Consider the following 23,515-nt stretch of genomic DNA (forward strand, 5'->3'; position numbering starts at 1 on the left):
ATTAGAGCTGGAAGGGAACAAAATGTCAGAGCTGGAAGGGACTTTGGAACAGAAAATATTGAGCTGGAAGGGACCTCAGAATATGGAATATCAGACCTGGAAAAGACTTTACAAATTGTTTAGAATGGGAGTTCTCAGCCTGGGGTTCACTGACCTTTTCAGGGGGTCTATAAACTTGGATGGGAACAAAATTACATCTTCATTTTCCCTAACCTCTAGCTAAAATTTAGCTGTTCCTTGGATTATGAATGTGGGCAACAAACCACAGTAGTATTAGCAATACTCATAAATTTATCACCAGAAGAAATCACAAATATTTTCATATCACATTACAGTTGTAGATATCTAGAAATATCAATTATGTTCCTCACTACCTCAGAATTAATGCAATTAGAAGTCCTGCTGTTAGATCAGCCATGACCATAGTCTTTTTGTCTTTAGTCTGTATTTCAATAATAATTGCTTTCCTTCATAATCCTATGCCTTTCATTTTATGGCTTTTAAAAACATTATTCTGAGAAGGGTTCCATAGGCTTCCCTAGAGTGTCAAAGGAGTCCATATGCAAAAAAAGTGAAGAATACCCAATCTAGTGAAATCCTCTCATTTTACAGATGAGGATCAGAGAGGAGAAGTGACCCAAGGTCACACAACTGGTAAGTGACTAATTGGGACCAGAATCTAAATCTCTGCTGATTCCCTATCTGGAGTGCTTTCAATTATGCTGCTTTGCCTATAAGTAACACATCTACTGCCAGGGACACCTGAAATTTTGCTTCATTACAAAATGTGTACCAGCTTTTTGATAAGTGCTTTTACACAGTACTTCTCAGTGGGTTACAATTACCTTGATATCTTTTTCAAATATACCTCCAAGGGGGAAAGAACTGGCTCAGGAGTCAGAAGGTATCATTTGAAGAATATTAAAAAAAACTCCCCTGTCCCATAATATTCCTCCAATCGGCCGGCCATGGGACCTGGAATTCTTATCATTAGTGACCCTTCAGAGTCAAGTAATATCAAAGGGCCAGGTTAAAATTTGTATGCAATACCTAGGAATGGTGATGCTTAATATTAAGATACAATTGGGTTATTATTACTGTAACTTAGGAAAGACAATGTCTGGGATGGGATGAAGGTAGGTGAATTTTTATATGGTGGTGTACAGGAAGGAAATATCTGGATCCCGGGATACTTCCTGAGAGGCCAGGCCTGGGTAAGGGGCCCCAATGAGTGCCCAGACATCTAGGGGGCAGAAGAAAGGTCCGAGATGTCTGGTAGAAAGAAGGGATTTGAATTGGAAGAAGACAGTAATAGACATAATAGTTGACCTTTCCGCGCTCTTTAAAGACTCATAGAAGATTCCTAGACCTAGAGCTAAATTAACTCACATTTACAAAGGACTTTAAGGGTTATAAATCAGCTGCATCACACTGAACCTATGAGGTGATTGGTGTGAGTATCATAACGTTCATTTTGCACATATGGAAATTGAGTCCCAGGGAAGCGAAATGACTTACTCAATGTTCATACAGCCAATAAGGGGCAGAGCCCAGACTTAAGGCCAGGTTATAATGTTATAGGACCAGAGATTCTGATGTAGAAGGGACCTCAGAGGCCATCTAATCCAATGCCTTCTTTTCAGAGATGAGGGAACTGAGGTCTTGGACTTTGGGTAGTAAATGTCAGAGGTGAATTTGAATCCAGGTCTGCTGACAAGATGGCCAATCCTTCTTCTAATATACCACTAACTTTTTTGAGCTAAAGTCCAGTAAATACTCTTTCCACTACCCTACAGCATATCTTTTGTCTGATCCTTACAATCCTACTTGGTGAGGTAGGCAGGGAAGCAACCGTTCTCATTTTACAAATGGGAAATTGAGAGCTCACAGAAGTCAAGTGACTTCCCCAACATATCACAGATAATAAGTGACAGAGTCAGGACTTACACCAAAGTCCCAAGTTCAATTTTCTTTTCACTATACCACACTGCCTCTGATGGGTCTGTGGAAACTGTTTAGTTGTGCGATGTTGAAATATTGGAAGGGGATGTCAATTCGCCACTTTGCTATGTTACCGAACACTGGTCCTAGCCACAGTCAGCTTGTGAATGAGGTTCAGAGTCCAGGGATGAATGTGAATGGGGCCAGATGCCCAGGCTGAAGCTGCCAGAGTGGAGCCAGGAGACTTACACTTACCCACACAATTGCCCTCTGGGTCTTGTAGAAACCCATCCATGCAGCGCTGCTTGGATTCACAGTAGAAAGAACCCTGGGTGTTCTGACACACAAAGTTGACTTTACAGCTGTGGGTCCCCTGGGCACACTCGTCAATATCTGTGAACAATAGACAGGAAGCAAATAGGTGGTTACTCCTCCAAGGCTGCCTTGCCAGAACCACTAATGAGGAATGGAAGGAAAGAGCCAAGGGCAACAGAAGAGCTTTGAGACAAACTCTAAAGCCAGGGTCTGAGTCAGCACCTCATTGAACAACTTTTATGGAGTCAGTCCCTACTGATTTCACAGAATGGTAGCTCTAGAAGGGACCTCAGAGATCATGTAGTCTCTCCCTCTGCCCTCATTTCACAGGTAAAGAAACCGAGGCCCAGAGAAGGTAAGTGAAAGTTTTGCTCCACATCCAAAAGCAGGCCAGAATCCGGGCTGCATCCCAGGTCTCCTGACATCCTGTCTAGTACTTTTCATAAGACACTATGTCTGCCTCTTCACTGAAAGCACAGGGGCTTGAGTCTTTCAACACTGCCAGGACTGCCCATTCTGTCAATGTGGTTATTGATGCCACTAGTTGAAATGCTTTCTATTTCCATTTCCATTGCAAAATGTATGCTCCTTGAGGCAATCAATCCAACAATAATTTATTAAGTGCCTACTATGTGTCAGGTACTTTATTAGATTCTGGGAATATGAAAACAAGAATAAAGCAGTCCTTGCTTTCAGAGAGCTTACATTGGGGTGTGTGTGTTGGAGGGGATGGGGGGTGTGAAACAATATGCACCATAAGTACATACGATCTTTGTATCTCTAGTGCCTAGTACAGCACCCTGTACATAATCAATACTTACTAAATGCTTATTGAACTGAACGGAAATGAATTGAATTGATCCAGACGTCAACCCCTCTTTGATTTTAGTAGATGGCCTTGGAGAGTCTCTGTGGCCAAAATAAAATCCATCACCCTATGATCAATCTGGTAATGAGACTCTGGTAATGAATTAGGTTGGTTCTTAGGAGACAGACACACAGTCCATCACCAAGTATGTGCTCACTGGATGACCAATCTAGAGCTTGAGGCCATTCAGGCCAACCTGCTCATTTTGCAGATGTGGACCTAAACCAAAAGACACTAAGGGACTTGACCAAAGTCAAGCAGCCAGCAAGGCTGAGGCTAGATTTGAACCCAGGTCTTCATGACTCCCAGTCTTGAATTCTATCCCCTATTCCATGTTCCCTCTCACAGTTCCCCCAGGTTAGTGGCACCCGTCAGAGCTTATGTTGCATTGGCATGGCCTTCGAACATTCAGGGCCACCACCACGAGCAATGCGTGGTAGACTCCAATGGAGGCTTAACTGTTACTCCTTGGTACAAGTGGACCTGGGTTTTGACCCATTTCTTAGCACAAATTTCCTTGTCACTCTTCACTCTTTTTATTCCTCTAATAGCAGTAGGGGTAGGAATGGGTTAATCTGCGAATGCAAATTAAATAAGCATATAAGAAAAAAAATCAAGCAAAGGCCATTTGCTGGGCCTTGGATCCTCAGCCAAGTCTTTCTTGTAGGTGGCTTTCTTACCTATACACTCTCCTTCTTTCAACTCGTATCCCGACTCACAGTTGAGATCTTTGTAACAGTGGAAGGACCCCACTGTGTTCACGCAGTGCTCTCCTCGGCTGCATGTGTGTGTGTCTGTCACACACTCATTAATATCTAGAATAGGAAAGGGAAACAAGCAGAGAATTCCACAGCTCAGCTCACTACCATCAAAGGACAGCTTCTGAAATCCCAACAGAACCAAACTGCTTGGACCCAGGTCAATTAGCTCCCGAGGGGCTCCCTTGCCAGGATTCTATTGTTGGGCCCATTGCTTTATAAAATCATTTTTCCCTGTGCCATCCACTTTCAAGGAGCAGGGGGTAGCTTCATTGATTATGGCTAAGTATTATAATTTCCCTAGCCTGACTTGACAGTGGCTGTTGAAATTGTGATTATGGCCCCTGAAGACCAAAGAGAGGCTTTGGGTGTCCTGGTTCCTAGGAGGGGAGACTGTGATATTTGATTTTGTCTCAGGGAGCCATTTTGAGACTGAAGAAGACTGACCTCTAAGGCCCTTCTACTGCAGCCAGTGGCCTTCGCTTCTGAAAGGGTAGGAGAGAGACAGTTGGGCTCCCCTCCTGGCATCTAAATCTGGGCACTACAATAAGGCCAACGGTAAGAAAATGTTGACTCTGTGCTTTGTAAAGAGTCATTCAAGGTAGGCTGTTCTTGTACAGTGGGTGACATGGGTCTCGCCATTCCTCATACATGATACTCCATCTCCCACTCTGCCTTTTTGCTGGAATGCTTCCCCTCCTCACTTCTGCCTCCTGGATTTGTTTACTTCCTTTAAGACTCAACTCATATCCCACCTGAAGGGTCCTAAACAGTCTGCTCTGTGCTTAGTGCCTTCCTTCTGAGTTCACCTTCTATCTACACTGTATATATCTTGTAAGAACAATTACCCCCCGAATGTCATTCGTTAGAATGTAACCCCCTTGAGGTCAGGGATTGTGTTTTTCTCTGCCTTGTAGTAATTGCTGGATATACACTTACTGGTAGCAGGGAAGACAGAGTTAAGAGATGGGTAGAGGGACCAATGAGAAAAGCTTGGGAAGGGCCCTGGGAGACATCAGGTCTGATACGTGCATTTTATAGAGAGAAAAACTGAGGCCCAGATTGGGGAAGAGATTTGTCCAAAGTCACCCAGTGTGTCTGAGCCAGAAGGCAGACGCGGTCTACCATGTTGAATTCCTTCTTGCATGATTATGAAGGTGCAGGGCGTGGTGTACAGAAGCCTCGAAACCTGAGCTAAATTCTTAAACGTGACATAGGGAAACTGGGTTTCTGGCTAAGCCCAGACATCCTAGACAGTACAAAGAGTAGAATGTACACAGAGGGTTCCCTTTGGTCATTCTGTAATGAACTAAATAGAGTCAAAACATCATTGATTTGGTCTAAATTCTTTGTTTTATAGATGCCTTGCCAAGGTCACACATTGCAGAGGTAAGAATCCAGGCCTTTGGACCCCAGCTCCTGGGCTCTTTATACTACATTAACTGAAGGGGCCCTTTATCTCAATGATGTCTAGGGACCTAGGCCTTAACCTGAGGGCTAGTGAACTCTAAAGATATCTCCCCTTTTCTGACTGCTTTGATTTTTTCTTTATCTTATCCTATTACTTCTGGCCATGCTACCCAGTCATGGAAATAGAATGGCTTGGCAAGGAGAGAAGAGAGAGCCACTTCCATGGGTATAGCTGTCAGAAAAATTCTGCTAGCTTGCTGGAAACCCCTCTGATCTCCCCTGCCTGGGGCTAAAGGAAAATGGAGAAGGGCCACCCTGCTTCTGATCTTTGGTTCCTCTTGGTCCTCCTTTCTGAGGCACAATTATGGGGCCTGGAAAGTAACAGGGCTGGGCAGAGGGTATATGGAAGCCAAGTCAGTGTAAAGATCAGGTCTTCTAGATCTGAACTCTTCAAGGCCCAACACAGCACCCAGCCACCTGGGAAACAGAAGGGAAAAAGCACTCCCAATCCCCAAGGCAGAGTCAGGGTAGAGGGTCCTGAGGCTACAAGTAGATTGGGCCTTAACAGTTTCTTGTCTCCTACTATGGCTGAAGGGTATGGATTTATATAGAACACTTGGAACTGCCACCTGAGCTCTTTAATGGAGCAAAGATGAGAGAAAGGTTGGGTAGGGGAGAGTAAGAAGTGAGAGGAGAAGGAGGAAGGGAGGAAGGGAGAGAGGGATAAGGAGGGAGGAAGGGAGGGAGGGAGAGAGAGAGAGAGAAAGAGAGAGAGAAAGAGAGAGAGAGAGAGAGAGAGAGAGAGAGAGAGAGAGAGAGAGAGAGAGAGAGAGGGTGGAGAGGGGGAAGAGGAAGAGGGAGGGAGAGAGATGGAGGGAAAAGGGGAGAAAGGAGGAAGAGAAGGAGGGAGTGAGGGGGAAAAGTGAGGGTGGGAGGAATCAAGGAGAGAAAAGAGACAAAGAGGAGGCAGGAGAGGGAAAAGAAGGAGAGAAAAGAGAAAGAGGATGAGGGGAGGGAAGAGAAATGGAAAGGGAAGATACCAAGAAGGGGAGGGGGTGGAAACTCAGGGAGGGGAGGGGGAAAGGAGAGAAGGTAGAGAGTAGGAGGAAGGAGAGAAAAGATATCAAGGAGAGACAGAAGAGGGAAAGAGGAAGAGGGTGAGAGGGCAGGAATGAAGGAAGGAAAGGAAAGAGACCAAGAAGAGGGGGGTGGAAAATTGGGGAGTGAAAGATAGAAAAGGAAGAAGGAAAAATAAGAGGGGATGGAGGAGAGGAGGAAGTGGAAAGAAAGAAAAGGGCAAAGAGGAGAGAAAGCTGGAGGAACAAAGAGATGGAGACATGGTGGGGGGCGGAGAGAGAGAGAGCTAGAGCGAGTCACAATGAGCCTGCGAGAGAAGGAAGCACAGCCTCAGAGGGTAAGTGATTGGGGAGAGGGAGGAGGAGAAAGAAAAGCATGCGTGGGTGATTTTCCTGAGTGTTATTTTAGAAATGTCCCTGACTCCAGCTGAGTGGGATGTCTGCATTCTCTTCAAAGAGGAGAATGATGCGGTTCTTTTACCCTCTTGGGAAAGAGGGACACAGCATCAGCTCAGTATAGAATCATAGACTCTGGAGTGAAAAGGGACCTTGGAAGCCCTCTCATTTTACAGACAAAGAAACTGAGGCACAGAGAGGTTAAGTGACTTGTCCAGGGGTTACATAGCAAGTAAATGTCTGAGGTGGGAATTTAACACAGGTCTTTCTGACTTCAGGTCCACTACATGATCCACTACACCGGGCTGCCTTCCATCTCCACAGGATTCCTGCTGCATGTTACTCTGAGGGTACCTGGCAGCCTCTATGCATTCTCAGTGGCATACAGCACCTAAGTCGTGCCTAATTCAATTTTGAATCCCCCATCCTCCCCTGCTCTGGGCAGTGCTTAATTTTTTAGTACAGACTTCAGGGCTTGACTGTATCCATGTGAGTGAAGTTACATTTGCAGGTAAGGGGAAGATGGATGTTCCAAATAGAAGAGGCAGGTAAGCCTTGTCTTGGCAGAAGCCCAGCTCCTGGCAGGAGGGGGCAAAGGAGGAAACTTCCCCTTCACCCCAAAAGGAAGGGCCATCAGATCTCCCCATTCTGTCCATGGACCACAGAGGGTTCTGCATTCCAGACAGCCAGTGCCTCTTGCCTCAGCAACATGTAAGATAAAACTTATTTTCTATGACCTAAATGGATCTTGCATCATATGGGAAAAAGTTAGGCCAAAGTGACATGGCACCATACCCTATGTGACCAACCATACCCTGACTTGGGACTGCTTCTTTGGCTTCTCTAGGCAGATTAAAAAAAAGTGCTCTAAATTTCCCCAATAAGAGCTGCCTGGGAGCATGCTTTGCTGGGATCTCTCCCCAAATGGGGCCTTACATCCTAAAGTCTCTTCTCAAATTTGTCTTTTATTGATTTGAGGTTGCATTCTGTACTGCTTGCCCCAGGTGTTAAGACTGCAAGTTAGAAGTCTGTCTTCTCTCATGGAGACCCAGCCTCAAATCAGGCCACAAAAGTCACCTAGTACTCTATGCTCTAGGCAGAGGGGATTGGTTTTTCCCCAAGAAAGACAGCTTCTGGAAATGAGTGAAAAGGGACTCCCTTTCAGGATCCTACTTCTAAACTAGCAGACAAGATTCCTTTCTTGAGTCAGGCCTTCTCTGTAACAGATAGCCTTTCCAGAGGGAAAGCTCAGCTTAGCTCATACGGACAGGGCCTCATGGAGGCCAGGAGAGGGCTAAAACTCCTCGTTATCTTTCTTCCCATATTGCCTGGAATTCACAAGCCACCTACAGTTTAATCTCTAATAACTCGGCTGAAGAAAACTCCTAAGGGAAGGATATCTCTGCAGGCTCTGGCGATAGGCAGTCTTCATTGAGATGATCACTTTTTCAAATGTGCACATATTGACATTATCTAACACTCAAAAGAAAGCTAAGACACATCGTTTTGCAAGCAAAGTATGGAAGCAGTTTGCAATCCCCCCGCTGCCCCAAGAGGCTCAGCATGGAGCCCAGAAGCAGTGGTTGGATTGGGGCTTCTGGGGACAAGCAGGCCTTTGGCAGACACACAATGGCTCCCCTTGGGCCCAAGATGCTGGGCCAAGCAATGGCATTGGGCCTATTGGCCCCAGACAGGAAGAGACTGGGGTGGAAGTGGGGGCTTGGTGAAGTAGACAGGACATGGATTGTTTATACTTCATGTATTCTATAGACATGGTGGGCAGCAAAGGAAAATGAGGACTGGGACCCCCAGGCTACACATGGTTACCCATCTCCAGGCACCAGGGAGTTTCCTAGTCACATGTTTGACCCTTGTCAGGAGTAGGGTGGAGGGAATGTTGCTGGGTGTGCAGACTTGGTGCCATTTCATTAGAGACACAAATAGAAATAACCCCCAGTCTGGGTCCTACCCAAAACCACAGTGGGAGCCTCAGTAAAGTATCTAGCATTCTGACTGGGTACATAGTTAGGCAGAGATCTTGGCTGCCTGACAGGCTGCAGACGCCTTAGGAGGGATTTTCCAAGCCTTTGTATCAATCTCAGAATGATAGAATCTAAAAGCTCAAAGCAATCTCTACAATTATCTAGTTTAACCCCTTAACTTTTTGAAGCATGATACTGAGGCTCAGAGGTAGAGAGTGACTTACCCAAGGTCACACAGCAAATCAATGCTTCCTCAGACACATAATGCAGGCTGCCCCTGCTTCTGGTTTCTTTGTTATCTATTTATCTATCTATCCATCCTTCTTTCTATCTACTATCTATCTATCGATCCATCCTTCTTTCTATCTACTATCTATCCATCCTTCTTTCTATCTATCTATCCATCCAGCCATCCTTCTTTCTATCTATCTACCATCTACTATCTATCTATCCATCCATCTATCTATATATCCATCTATCTGTCTACTATCTACCCATGCATCTACTATCTATCTATCTATCTACGTATCTGTCTGTCCGTCTATCTATCTATCTATCTTATCTATCCACTTATCTTTCTATCTACCTTATCTATCTGTCATGGCCCATGAACAGAAATTTACAGATTAACTCTCCTTAAATACAGAAAATTATTGTTTTGTTTTGTGGTTTTTTTTGAGGGGGGGAAGGCAGGGCAATTGGGGTTAAGTGACTTGCCCAAGGTCACACAGCCAGTAAGTGTGTCAAGTGTCTGAGGCCGGATCTGAACTCAGGTCCTCCTGATTCTAGGTCCGGTGCTCTACTTACTGAGCCACCTAGCTGCCCCGATACAGAAAATGATTGAGAAGTAAACAAAACTATTAAGACTATCAGCTCCAACTTGTGCAGATCAAACTAAACAAAACTCTGCCCAAGATGAAAATAATTCTCTCCCCCTAAATCCATTTCTTTCTCAGTTTCTCTCCTTCCTTCTTTTCTGTCTCCCTCTCTTCTTTCCTCTCCCTCCTTCATTCTGTCTCTATATCCATTTCTCCCCTTCTGTCTCTGTCTCTTTCTTTCTCTCTCTATTGCTCCTCCCCTCTCTGTATCATCAAAATTAGATCCTCAGAGTCGGAATGTCTCAAGACCTAATAGCAATTTCCGTACTAATAATGATCCTCTTGGAAAATTCACTCATCTATTCACCTCAGGATTTTGGGGACAGATTCTCCATTGGGCATCTTACCCAAAGCCCAGATTGTTTCCTCCAGCATTTGTAACAAAGTGGAAGGCACCCAATTGGGACTCAGAAGACACAGATTTGGATCCTGCCTGTGCTGCTTACTGAATGATGTTGAATAAATTCCATAAGCCCTCTAGGCCATAATTTCTTCTTCCACAGAATGAGGGGTTTGGATTAAGTGGTTTCTAAGGTCTCTCCCTGTGATTCTTGCAACCTGTACTACATTTTATCTTTTTAAGTCCTCTTCAGGGTAGTATAAATCAAAGGCAATATATAATTCAAAACCATTGATTTTGTTTCTTAGTAATCATCCTAGTCAAAAAGTGAGTGAAGGGGAGTAACCAAATCTAGAAACTCAAAAGTTGTCTTTGGACCATCTGTACTTTTCGTGTATCCAGGCCCAACCCTGGGTCAATGTTTCTTTATTTAATAGATTGATTCTTCCCCTTGGTCACCCCAGAAGGGAGCCTCGTAGAAGAACAAGATATCAGAGGGTCGTGAGTCCACCCTCTACCTGCTTCCCCTGTCCATGCTTGCCCTTGGATGTGGGCAGGACAAAGCTCAACAGCACAAGACATAGCAGTCTAAGCACATGGCAGGACGAGCCACATTGATATGTCATATGCAAAGGTGACCGACGGACCCTTTAGCATATGAAGGTGGGATGCGCGGCGTGGCGTAGCATGGAGAGCTGTGATGGGTGATGGGATGTGGCTGGTCAAAGAGCCACTCTTGTCTTACCCACGCACTTCCTATGCATGTTGAGGATAAAGCCCTCGGCACAGATCACTGTGTGGTTGACACAATAGAATGATCCCAACGTATTCACACAAAACTGTCTTCGGGTACAATCGTGAGCACCTCTGAGGCACTCGTCCATGTCTATGGCCCCACAGGGGACGCCGGGAGGGAAAAACAGAAGGCCGTTAGAATGGTACTAGAGATGACGATGGTTGGCCTGTGCTCACAGACCAAGGGAGGGAAAGTGGTAATGAAGCCAACGTTCAATGGGCGCTGGCCTTGACCACAGCAACTCCTGGGCCCATCCTGCTCTTCCCCCAGGACTCACCAAGGAGCTTAGTCTAGCTTAGTCTAGCAAAACTGGTTGTCAGCTCTCTCCCTCTTCAAAATATCATGTAATAATGGTAATAGTAATTACTTAATAGTAAGAATAACTAACATTTACCTTAAGTTTTATGAAGCACTTACACATTATTTTATTTCATCCTGACCACAACTCTGCGAAGCAGGTGCTATCGTTACCCCAATTTTATAGGTGAGGAAACTGAGGCAGAGATTAAGTGCCCTGCCCAGTGTCACACAGCTAGTAAGTGCCTGAGGCAGGATTTGAACTCAGGCCTTCCTGACTGCAAGGCCGACACTCTATTCACTATGTTAACTAGCTGTCTCTGGTTTACACGTTCTTTTCCTCCAGTAGAATGTAAGCTCCTGGAGGATAGGGACTTTCCCCAGCATTACTCTTTATTTGTCCATATTTGCTTGCACATTGTCTCCTCCATTAAACTGTGAGCTCTTGGAGGTGAGGGAATGGTTTTTGCCTTTCCTTGTATCCTCAGGGCACAGCACAGTCCCTGGCACATAGACACTCAATAAATGTGTGTTGGCTTGACTCAATTTAACTAGCATGCCTGGAACAGAGCAGGCCTTAAAGAAATACTGGCTGAGTCTGGGGTCTGAGAAAAGGGTGGAAGGAGGAAGATGCGGAAGGTTAAACATATTGCTGGGGTATCCTCTGAGGGATGAGGGCCCTGGAGTTGGGGGGAATGGACATCTCGGAGGAAAGAGCCTTTTGGGGAAGCACATATGGGATTCCTGGGGATTGGAACACTGGCTGGACCTTTGGCCTAGAGATACGCCCAGAATGGAAGAGAAGGCCTGGGAGTCACCCTCCCAGGTCTAGGAGAAAGGGCTACCCATTTCCACCATGGCCTGCTAGCCCCTGAAGAGAAAAGACTCAGTGCCCAAGTTCCCCTTGTCCAAGCACATGCTGTCCTGTCCTTACAATGCAAAGCTGGTTCTCGCTCTTCTTCCCCTTTCTCAGCATTTCTTCTATGTCTGTAGCATCTGCTTGCCCTTCTGACTCCCTAAGCTCACAGTCCTGTCCCAACACCATGGCTAAGACCATGGGTAGGAGCTGGGGTGGGAGGAAGGATCACATTGTGACCCTGCCTCCTCCTTTCTTCCCAGGCATCTCCTGAACCTCTCTGTTGTTAGTGTTCTCCCCCCACCCCCAGCCCACCAAAATCATTTCTGGATCTATTTTGAATTTATTCATTTGTGTTCATATTATTCCCTAGCACAATGCCTGGTAAATCCACAGGCCTTAATACGTGCTTGTTAAATTGAATTTCTCTTCCCAACCTTCCCCAGCCCTGAGGACTCAGAGCTGCTGGGATAAGGAGTGGGAAAACAGAAGATACTGCACCTTAGCCAAGACTTGGATGCTTCAACCTAGTAAGGGAAGGTGGTCAAATCCTTCCCTATCTCAGCTCATCTTCTCCTTCTAGCCCCAAATTCTCAGCAAGGGCTCAATCAAGCCCATGGCTCACAGGATATCTTTCCATCAGAAGCTCTCACCCAGGGAAAACTGTCTCATTTCCACCCTGGGCTGCTGCCAGACTGACTTGATTGGGATATAATGGGTAGTCTTTTCTTTGTGGACAGGATAAACTTCTCAGGCTTCCCTGAGCACCCCATGGCTCAAGCTTCTGGTATACACACATGCATTTCTCCCTCCTCCTGGCCTTTCCTGAGTTTCTAGACTTGGATCCTGCTTCCTTTTAGTCTCTATCATTCTAGTCTGCAGAGGCCTCATCCTTTCAGTTTGTTCACATGCAGACAGCCTTCCCCTAATTCCTCTAACCCTTTCCATCCCCCCCCACTCACCTTCACATGAGACTCCATCAGCCATGATAGCGTAGCCAGGGAAACAGGAGCACATGGCTCTGTTCTCTATGACGTTACACACTTGCTTACAAGGACCATTGTCTAAATCAAGGTAAAAGTTGGGACAGGTTAGGAGGAGATTGTATTCATTGCCTTCTCTTCACTCTAGCTTAGTTCAGTTCCTTATCACTTCGAACCTCAACTATTCCAATAACCTTTTAATTTGTTGATCTCCCTGCTTCTACTCTCTCCTCTCTCCAATCCTTCCCCCACACAGTTGCCAAAATAACCTTCTTAAACATAACTCTGACCACGCCACTTCCCTGCTCAAGAAGCTGCACCGGCTCCCTGTTGCTTCTAGGCTAAACACAGACTCCTCAGTGTGGCAGTCTGACTCCAGCTTGTCTTCTCTCATGGCTCTCCTTTATACACTCAGCATTCTAATCAAACTAACTCACGTGCTGTTTCCTAAACATAGCATTATTTGTCCACTCCATGCTTTTACCTGGCCTGCCCCTCAAGCTTGGAATGCTTTCCTTTTCACTTCTGCATACCTAGCTTCCTTTAAGGTTGGACTCAAGTGCCACTTTCCACAGGAAGCCTTTCTCAATCCCATTGATAATTAGCACCAGTCCCCTCTTTCTCAAATTAACATGCATATTCTTATGTTTGCACTGTTTAATCTTTCATTGGAACCAGGGATTATATTTAACTTTTGTTTTTGTTTTTGTATTCCTGGCACCAAGCATGGTACCTTGCATACAGTAGGTGCTTACTAAACACTTGTTGAATTGGATTGGGACTGAGATCATCTGTGTCCCCTGAGAACATAGGTGCATAGTGGCACTCCAAAGTATGTAATGATCATCCCAACCAGTTAAAGTGGTGCCCACCTGCTTAAGGCACTGTGATCGTTTCCACTGCAGAATCCCAGATGCTCAGTCTCATGTGGTATGCTGGTATTTCCTCCACTTTAGACCTAGAGCACTCATTATGCACTGGTCGATCTAGCTGGTCATTATTATTAGTGGTAGTTATGATTACCAATAAGAATTACTGACAATAGACAAAGCATTCTCTTTCCAAAGCTATGAGTCAGGTAAGCAAGTATTACTACCCCATTTTACAGATGAACGGCCTTGATATTAATTCATTACTTTTATAGTTTGCAAAGTACTTTACATATTAAATTATCCCATTAGAGCCTGCACAGTGAGGTTGGTACTGTGGTGAGGATTATTATCCCCATTTACAGAAACAAAAGCAAAGACTCAGAAAACTAATGTGCCCATGGCCACACAGCTACTCTTGACTGGAAAGATTCAAACTCAGGTCTTCTGAAACCGAATTTAGCATGTCACTAGCTGTACCATATGAAGTGCAGAGTGAGCCCTTAAACCTGTCCCTTGACTCTAGGTTCAGGGCTCTTGCTAGAATGCCCTCCCCTTCCCAAACCACTTTCCCCTCCCCACCTGCCACCACCCTTATGTACCTTTGCAGGTATTGGGGACTGGCTGAGGCAGACGGACGACTTCAGGTTGGCTGTGAGGGGCTTCAGGGGCTAGGGGCCCCTCTCCTCGAGTGCTTGGCTTCATCACCTCACTATCTGTCAACAGACAAATCAGAAGGAATGTTGAGAGGAAGAGGCAGGGGAGTAGAGACCCCTTCAATTACTTAGATCCCTTTACATGTAACAGAGGACTGGCCAACAGGGGCCCAGACCACATGCAGAGACTTGGGGAGCTTACTTCCAGAAATGCATGGAGGGGCATAATGAAAGGGTCTGCCCTCGTTTTCAGAGGATGGTACAAGTACGTTATTGTTTCTTATCCAATTATGGTGTGATGAAGAAAAGCCTTTTAATTGGCTCCTGAGTCAGAACTAAGGGCACACAACAAAAGCTCCAAGACAGAATCAATCTCTCTCTCTCTCTCTCCCTCTCTCTCTCTCCCTCTTTGTCTCTGTCTCTCTCTGCGTGTCTCTGTCTCTGTCTCTCTCTGTCTCTCTGTCTCTGTCTCTCTCTCTCTCTCTCTCTCTCTCTCTCTCTTTCCCCCCCTCTCTGTCTCCCCTCCCCCTACTCCCACCCCAGTGGTGAGAGGGGAACATAAGCTGGGTGGGGAGAAAGGCAGCATGTGCTGCTACCAGTGGCCTTATCTCACCAAACTACCATAGGAATGCGTGAAGATGCTTTTGTCCCTGCGTTTCTTTACAAGTCTTAGATAAAGGCGTACGGGAGACAGAATTGGTGGCTGTAGCTACCAAGTGATTGCTTGACCCAGCCCAGCATCAGACTGACACTACAGCCAAGATGGCATGTCCAAAAAACTAAGAAACAACTTGTCCTCTGGCTATGCCACACCCAGAAGTGAATTTAGGGAGAGGAATATTTGTAGCTACCACTTGAAGTTGGAGCCTATAATGTGGAAATAAGTTTTGCCTGACAAAATGTATAATGGGCTTCATGTTGCTTGCCTTCTCAATGGGTGGGGGCGGGGTGAGAGAGGGAGAGAATTTGGAACTGAAATAAAAATTAAAAAAAAGTTGGAGCCCATTCTTCTCAAGGTGGAAGAGGACAGTACCCTAATTTGAGGCAGGGGTGGGGGGATGCTCTGAAGCAACATTTAAAATTTGATTCCACTCTACCCAGGGACACAAGTTTAGAGTGAAAAATATTCCCCAGTTCAGGGGGATATGGTTGTACTTTGATTCTTGAGATGTATATATATATATATATATATATATATATATATATATATATATGTTTAATTTTCGAGAGGCAATCAGGGTTAAGTGACTTGTCCGGGGCCACACAGCTAGTAAGTACCAAGTGTCTGAGGCCCAATTTGAACTCAGGTCCTTCTGACTCCACTGCTAGTGTTCTGCCCGCTGCACCACCTAGCTGACCCTTTTCTTGTTCTCTTCAGTAAATATCCTTTTGTTAATTGGTTATCAATATATGGCGGAGATATCAACAGGTCAAAATTATACTGGGGAGCCAATCACTGGTTAGATGACATAGAAAATATTAAAACTGACATGGAAGGTAATACACAAAAATGAGAACAGTAGAAAAAACCCACTCAGTCCCCTACTCCTCAGGGATACCCCTAGAACTTTGACTAGAGCAGCTGCCTTACTCTGGGGGCTCAACCTACCAGAAGAATTGGCATTGGGATAAAGACCCCGAGAGCATATACGCCTAATATATGCGTAACGCAGGCAGCTTTGATGGTGTAGTGGTTAGAGCACTGGATCTGGAGTCGGTAAGATCTGAGTTCAAATCCAACCTCAGACACATATTAGCTGTATGACCTTGGGTAAGTCACTGAACCTCTCAGCCTCATCTGAAGTTAATCACTTATCTCTCTCAGTTGCCTCATCTGTAAAGTGGAGATAATAGCACCTACCTCCCAGGGTAATTGTGATGATCAAGTAAGATAATATTTCCAAAACACTTAACACTATAGCACATAGTAAGTGATACATAAATGTTAGCTATTATTAAACTTAATTGGTGAGAGGGACTAAATAGCATCTTTGGGATTGTTCTTGGTATAAAGATAATATATAATTATGTAATAATTATATAATAGTAATATATAATTAAATATAATAATAATATAAATGGTAATATAGAATAATGTATAATAGAATGTTCTTTGTCTAACTCCATCCCTTTATGCGGTAGAGGCCTTCCTGAATGCAAGTCTAGCTTGTCATTCACTGTAACATCATGGTGCAGACAGTGGCTGGGGTAGAAACTTTCTGATGACAATAACAAGAATCTTTCATGTTCACATAGTATTTTCTCTTCTATTGCCTCACTTAAAAATTGCAATGACTCTGGGTGGTAGGGAAGGGCAGGGGTTATCATCCTCCTATTACAGATGAAGAAAAGATGTGGTTGAGAAAGGGCAACTGACTTGTGTGAGGTCACACTGATTCCCAATCCAGTACTCCTTTCACTAAGTGAGGAGGCCTGATGCAACATGTGGCATTGCCAGTAAAGCTGTAACACTCAAATGGAGGGACATATGTTCTGCCTCCTGCTCCCTGGGGCTCCCTCTTTCCTTCCCTCCCTCCCTCCCTCCTACTGAAGATGCCACGTGCCAGGAGGAGATCCACGCCAACAGACACATAGGGAGGAAATGGGCCAGGGCCCAGTAGTGCTGAACATTTTCCAGGAAAGCTTCCAGGAAACTGTTCTCCATCAGCTCTGGGGCTCTGTGTCTCCAGTGGAAATTACCTGGTTTTCTTAGACCATCTCAATCCCTGTTAGCCCAATGAGCCTCAGGATTTGACCTTGTTTGCCTCCTCTCCCAGGGTGCCCTCAGAGGAGGAGGATATAGAGGGTGACAGGGTGGGTTGAGGGCACAGGGAGTCCCAATGTGTATTTCCTCCAGTTAAAAGGAGGAGCCTGAGATAACAGAAGAGGCCTGTATTTCAGGAAGGGAGAGCCTTTTTTAGCCATGGAAATTGGCTTCTGGATATGTCTCTGTCCTAGAAGAAAAGCGGTAATTGTTGATCCCCAAAATCAAGTCCAAATGAAGGGCTATCCTTCCTCAGAACCCAAAGATTCTTTTGAGACATCACCCCAAATGGGCCTATTGAAGCTGGAAGTCAGAAATCCTTGAACCAAGCAGAGCCAGCCATAGGATTTTTGACATCTTCCACAATTTTCACTGAAGAAGAGAAGGATGAAGCAAGGCATCCTGGAGGAGATCGCGCCTGAGCTGGACCTTGAAGGAAGAGTCTGATTTCGATGGAGAGAGGGAAAATTGTGAATGAAGGAATATAAGCAGGGAACATGTAAGGAATGTTTGTGGACCTGTGGGTCAAGGGTGGTGCATCAAAAGAAGGGACAGCAACATATGGAGAAGGGGAGAAAAGGCAACGGCAGCACAGGAAAGAGAGGAAAGAAGATGGAAGGAGTGGAGAAGGTGGAAAAGAAGAGAGCTAATCATGAAAAGGAGAGAAAAGAAGGGAGAGAAAGAAAACAACTAAAAGAGAGAAGAGAGAAGGAAAGTAGAAAGAAAAGAAAATTAATGTATGCAAAAAGGAAAAAATCAGTAAGAGGGAGAGAATGAATTTAATACTAGAAACTATATCACTTTTATTGAGTTGAAAATCACTTAAGTTCATAAAATAGTCTCACTGCTCTGGGAAATCAATAAATGTTTATATTAAGTTAATGATTTTATTTTACTTACTGCCTGTTGACTCAGTAAAAGCTTAATTGCTTAATTGGCTGGGTTGTGGAGCCAGTTTTCACAAAGGGGCCATGCCATGAACATAGCTCAATTCTAATTAACTTGGGGACTAATGACCCCAGCTGTGGATTACAAAAAAATCCTCTTCTCTCCTTCCCTCCCCTCCTACTCCTCCTCCTCTTCTTCTTCCCCCTCCTCCTTTACGTCTCCCTTCTCCTTCCCCTCATTTTCCTCCTCCTCTTGTTGCCTACCTGGCCTTTGGGCCATTTCTCAGCCTGCCACATTAGGAGAGGGGAAAGGGAAAGGAGGTAAAAGATATTGTATTTTGTTCTCAGGCACAGCTAAACTCACCTTAAAATGAAATTTCCCTCATGACATCCCCATGGACAACCCGGACTGATGTGGCCTGGATGAGAGCCCAGGTAGGTGGATTCCTAATTGAATGGGCATACCCAAAGCACTGATTAATGGACCTCTCTCTATCAACATGGAGGGAGGTCCTTCATGGCAGCTCCAGGCCTCAGACTTGACTCTGTCTAGTTGAACTTTGTTATCAATGATTTGGATGAAGACACAGAGTGAGTGTTTGTCAGATTTGTGGGTGACCCAGAGCTGGGATGGGAAGGCTAATTTGTTGGAAGGCTATATCAGGATCCAAAAGAAATCTCAACAGGCTTCAATCCTGGGCCAAAACCAAGACAAAATTGCACAGGGAAGGAGATAGTGTTTCACAAGGACAGGATGGGGGAGGCTTTTTTTGACAGCAGTCCACAGGAATAAGACCTGGGGGTAGAGGTGATTGCAAGCTGAGTATGAGCCAACACAGTGATGAGGGAGCTAAAAAAGTTCATGTGATACTGGGCAGTATTAACAGAACACTAATATCCAGAACAAGGGAAGCACCAGGCACATTGTGCTTTTTCACTTATTAGTCCCCACACCTGGAATTCTGAAATGCCCCATTTTAAGAGGATCATGGGACCTTGGCAAGCTGTCTCACATCAAAAGCAAGGAAAATAGCATGGTTAAAATGCCTAAAATCCTGTCCTATGAGGACCACTTCCTGTTTGGCCTTTATGGTGATTCAGATCCAGGATGCCTTCAGTGCCCTACTACTGGATGCACTGGTCCTGCCTACCTCGCTCATCTCATCCCACTCACAGACTCCTCTCAATATGGTGATCTCAGCCATACTCCACTAAGGCTGGCTGTGCTTATCGTCCATCCCTCTCAGATCCATTGCCTTAGTCCCCCCACCCCATCTTCCCTTCTTCGGAGCAAACTCCCCAGAAACCCCTCACACCCATTCCCCTCCCAACCTCTCTTCCACTTCCCTGGCCACCATGTTCATTGCTTTCTCCATTTGTGGAACAATTTCTGTTCATCCAGGGTTTTGTTGCCCTCTGTTGGTTTCTTTGCTGATTGCAGGCCAGGTTAATCCCTGAGGCCCTAATTTTATTAACCTTTTAGCCTCTGTATCTAATAATAATAATAGCTAACATTTATATAGTGCCAGGCACCATGCTAAGTGCTTTATAACTATTATCTCCTTCGGTCCTCACATCAGCCCTCAGAGGTAAGAGCTATTATTATTGTTCAGCCGTTTCAGTTTCTTCGTGACTCCATTTGGGGTTTTCTTGGCAGAGACACTGGAGTGGTTTGCTATTTCCTTCTCCAGCTCATTTTACAGATGAGGAAACTGAGGCAAACAGGATTAAATGACTTGCTCGGGATCGTACAGCTAGTAAGCATCTGAAGCCAAATTTGAAACCAGGCAGATGAGTCTTCCTGATTCCAGGCCTGCTGCTCTGTGCACCACACAGCTAGCTGCCTATTATGACATCTATTTCATTGATAAGGAACTGAAGCAAACAGAGATTAAGTGACATAAATAGGAAGTGCCTGAGCCATATTGGAACTCAGATCCTCCTAACTCCAGGCTCAGTCCTCAGTCCTACTGTGCCATGTATGTGCCCCATCTGTAGAATGATTGAATGCACTCATGACCCTGTAATACTCCCAGCTCTAGTATAATAAAACCATGGAATGTTAAGAGCTGGAAAGAACCTTGAAGGTCATTTAGTTCAGTGATTCTTTGCCTTTTTTTGTGTTAGGGTCCCCTTGGGCAGTTGGGGGAAGCCTATAGACCCCTGCTCAGAATCGTGTTCTCAAATGCATAAAGTAAAATACAGAGGAGGACAAAGCAAATTGATTATATTGAAATATGGTCATCCAAATATTTTTTAAAATAAGTCCACAGATTCTAGTCTAGTCCAACCCCTCCATTTTACTGAAGTCTGGAAATGGGAAGGGACTTGTCACCCTAGACCTTTCTAGAGCTGGAAGGTGTCTAGGGACGTGGGCAGAGATCACCTAGAAAGCTGGATGGAGCAGTGCATGGAGTGCTGACCTTGGATTCAAGAAGATATGAGTATGGATCCTGTGTTAGACACTCACTAAGTGTTCTCAGCCTCAGTTTCCTCATCTGTAAAATGAGGCAAAGAATGTCACCTACCTCGCAGGGCGGCTGTGAGGACAAAATGAGATAATGAATGTAAAGTGCTCAGCTTAAAGTGCTATAGAAACATTTGCTATTATTAGTCCAACCCCTCCCATTTTATAGATGAAGAAAACAAGGCAGAAAAAGACATTTCTACAGAATTTTCCATAGCATCAGTGGCGATAATAGCAATAAAGCAAAACTAGAAACAAACTATGCGCCCAATGATTGGGAAATAGCTGAGCAAATCATGATGTATGAATAAAGTGGAATATTATTGTATCATAAGAAACTATTTATAAAAGGAATTCAAAGAAATATGGCGGCACCTCATACGAAGCGAAGTAGAATGAGCCAAACATAACCAAGAGAACAATAAACATGCTAACTACAATTATGTTAAGTTACAGCAACAGTAACAGCAACAGAATTCATGTTAAATACAGGAGGAAATTGCATTGCTACCTAAAGTTTTTATGTGCATCTTTTGTTTCTTTTAACAACCAGTAAACAACCGAAAAGGACAATTATGTGCACGCTCATCTGCAATCATTCTTGCTTCATTTGTTTTCATTTGGGGCTATTTTTCTCTTTTGTTTTTGCTTAAATATTTGAATACCTGTGCTTGTCAATGGGAATTAAAAATACTTATAAAACCTGCAGTAGCAGAAAGAATGCTAGACCTGGTGTCAGGATGACACAGGTTCAAATCTTGTCTCTGACAACTATTCACTCCAGTTGTCTTGACTTTTGTTCCATCATTGGACTTCAATGACCCAAGAAGAGAGAGCAAGGCTAATGACTTTGAGCAACTCTGCCTAATTTAAATCCGATGCACCCGAAAGTCAAGACATCACCCTGGGACATCATTGGTTCTCTTCAAAAACGAAGGACGAACAACAATCTGATCCTGGGCTGATCATTCGACCTCTGTATGTCTCAAGCAACTCCCTAAGACTTATATGCTTAAGATCTACTGGTGGAAGGGATTCCAGGCATCCCTAAAGCTAAGCCGACAATGATGTCATTGCAGATCTTTTGTGTATTTCATGACATCCTACATCTAGAGTTGGACATTAGAGGCTAATTGGTTCAACATCTTCATTTTAAAGATGAAGAAACTGAGGCCCAGAAAAGTTAAGGGAGTTTCTGAAGGTGATATAGGTAACTAGCATCAAGGTAGGGTGTGGATATAGATATAGACTTTTGGAAGAAAGAAACTGAAGCCCAGCTTGCTCAAGGGAGTAAGCATAACAGTCAAGATTTGGAACCCTGGCGTCCTGTCTTCAAGTATAACACTCTATCACACCATGGCGACATCTAATTTTAAATGGCCTCATTTTATAGATACAGAAACTGAGATCCTTCTGAGAGTTAAGTTACTTGGCCAAGGTCATACAGCTAGTAACTTTCAGAGATTCTGTTTGAACCTAAGTATTTCTGACTTTAAGCCTAGCACTCTTTCCACTACCCTGGGCTATTTCTATATAAATAATACATTTTATCTTAACTCTCATTGACAAAACAAATATTTGAATAGTTGAACAAGAACAAAGAAAACAAAAACCCCAAAAAACCCTAAGTAAAACAAAGTTTTTATAAATGATCATATTTATACGTGCCTGTGCATTTGTCATTTACCAACTATTAAAAGAAAAGGAGAAGCAGTACATGGTATAGGAGAGAGGGACCTGGCTTTGAATGAAGGGGAAAAAATAGGCATACATTAAGTACCTACTATGTGCCAAGGAGCAGCTAAGGGGCACAATAGATAGAGCACTTGATCTGGAGTCAGGGAGACCTGAGTTCATATCCAGCCTTAGACACTTATTAACTACATGACCCTGGACAACTCACTTAATCTCTGGGTGCTCTAGTCCACTCTCCAAGACAGGAGTTCTTAACCTTTTTTGAATCATCGTCCCCTTTTAAGTCTGGTGCAACCTACGGACCCCTACTCAGGATGATTTTTTAAAAATATATAAAACAGATAGGTTTACTAAGAAAACCAATCATATTGAAATACAGTTATCAAAACATTGAAAAAAGTTCATGGACTTCAGGTTAAGACTATAAATTGCAAAGAAGGTGGCAACCTGCCTTAGTAGAGGGAATTTTTTCACCTGGGAGTATCCGAAACCCATGAAATCATCAATCAGGTCCTTATCCACCCCCAGCAAATGTACATAATAACTTTACTGAAACAATAACAAAGCCATCCTAAGGATTTAACAAGAGTTTTGAGGCTGTTACACTCTAGGCATGTTTACAATGTGTGTGAGCGAGGACTCAAAGCCGGGTGTTTGGACTCCAATCCATGGTTCTCCTCCTTTGCCATGCTTCTGTTTTGACAAGTCTCTGTCCAAAAAAAGCTGTCACTCCATGATGACTAAGGATGGTTGAACAAATTGGGGGGCGGGGAATCAGGCTTCCTCCCCCTAGAGCAATAGCACTGAGGCTTATGGAGGGTTATCAATCATTGCCACAAGTCAGCAGTTATCAGGAAGCAGAGAGAGATTCTGGGGAAATGAAGCCAGATCCCGATCCCTGGCAGCAGTGTCAAAGGCTGAACTGACTGAGATGCTCCCCCAGAGCCTGCTGGCTTGGACACTCCCAGATCTGACCTGGCCGCGGGCTCTTGGCAGGCCTGTCCCGTGACCCTCTCTCCAGCCACCCCTCAGAAACCAAACATGCCAGGGACTGAATGAAAGTCTCAATGGACTGACATGGAAAGTTTTTGCTCTCGTTCCTTCTAGATCATCAGGGATGATCTCATAGATAGAGTAGGCAGCAACCTACACAGGAAGATGTCAGAAACACATTTTCCCCCTAAAATACCTCCCTCACTGGCTCATCACTGCTCATTGCTGAAATTCCTCTCCCTATCTCCATTGACATAAATTTATTCTTTTGGGTAAAGCAGAATAGCA

At 44.4% G+C, this 23,515-nt stretch overlaps 1 protein-coding gene across 2 annotated transcripts in view; it reads right to left on the reverse strand.

Moving 5' to 3' along the window:
* FBLN2 (fibulin 2) overlaps nucleotides 1-23,515 on the reverse strand; it is a 138,491-nt gene that overhangs the window by 10,452 nt on the left and 104,524 nt on the right. The window contains exons 6-10 of one of the 2 annotated variants that reach the window (XM_036739704.1): nucleotides 14,368-14,481; nucleotides 12,876-12,977; nucleotides 10,710-10,850; nucleotides 3,805-3,939; nucleotides 2,197-2,334 (exon numbers count right to left, since the gene is read on the reverse strand). In XM_036739704.1, coding sequence (XP_036595599.1) covers nucleotides 2,197-2,334; nucleotides 3,805-3,939; nucleotides 10,710-10,850; nucleotides 12,876-12,977; nucleotides 14,368-14,481 — 630 coding nt within the window. The remainder of the gene's footprint in view (nucleotides 1-2,196; nucleotides 2,335-3,804; nucleotides 3,940-10,709; nucleotides 10,851-12,875; nucleotides 12,978-14,367; nucleotides 14,482-23,515) is intronic. The other variant, XM_036739706.1, reaches the window with a different exon arrangement.

Source organism: Trichosurus vulpecula, chromosome 9 (assembly GCF_011100635.1).
Source record: "Trichosurus vulpecula isolate mTriVul1 chromosome 9, mTriVul1.pri, whole genome shotgun sequence".
Lineage (NCBI taxonomy): Eukaryota > Metazoa > Chordata > Mammalia > Diprotodontia > Phalangeridae > Trichosurus > Trichosurus vulpecula.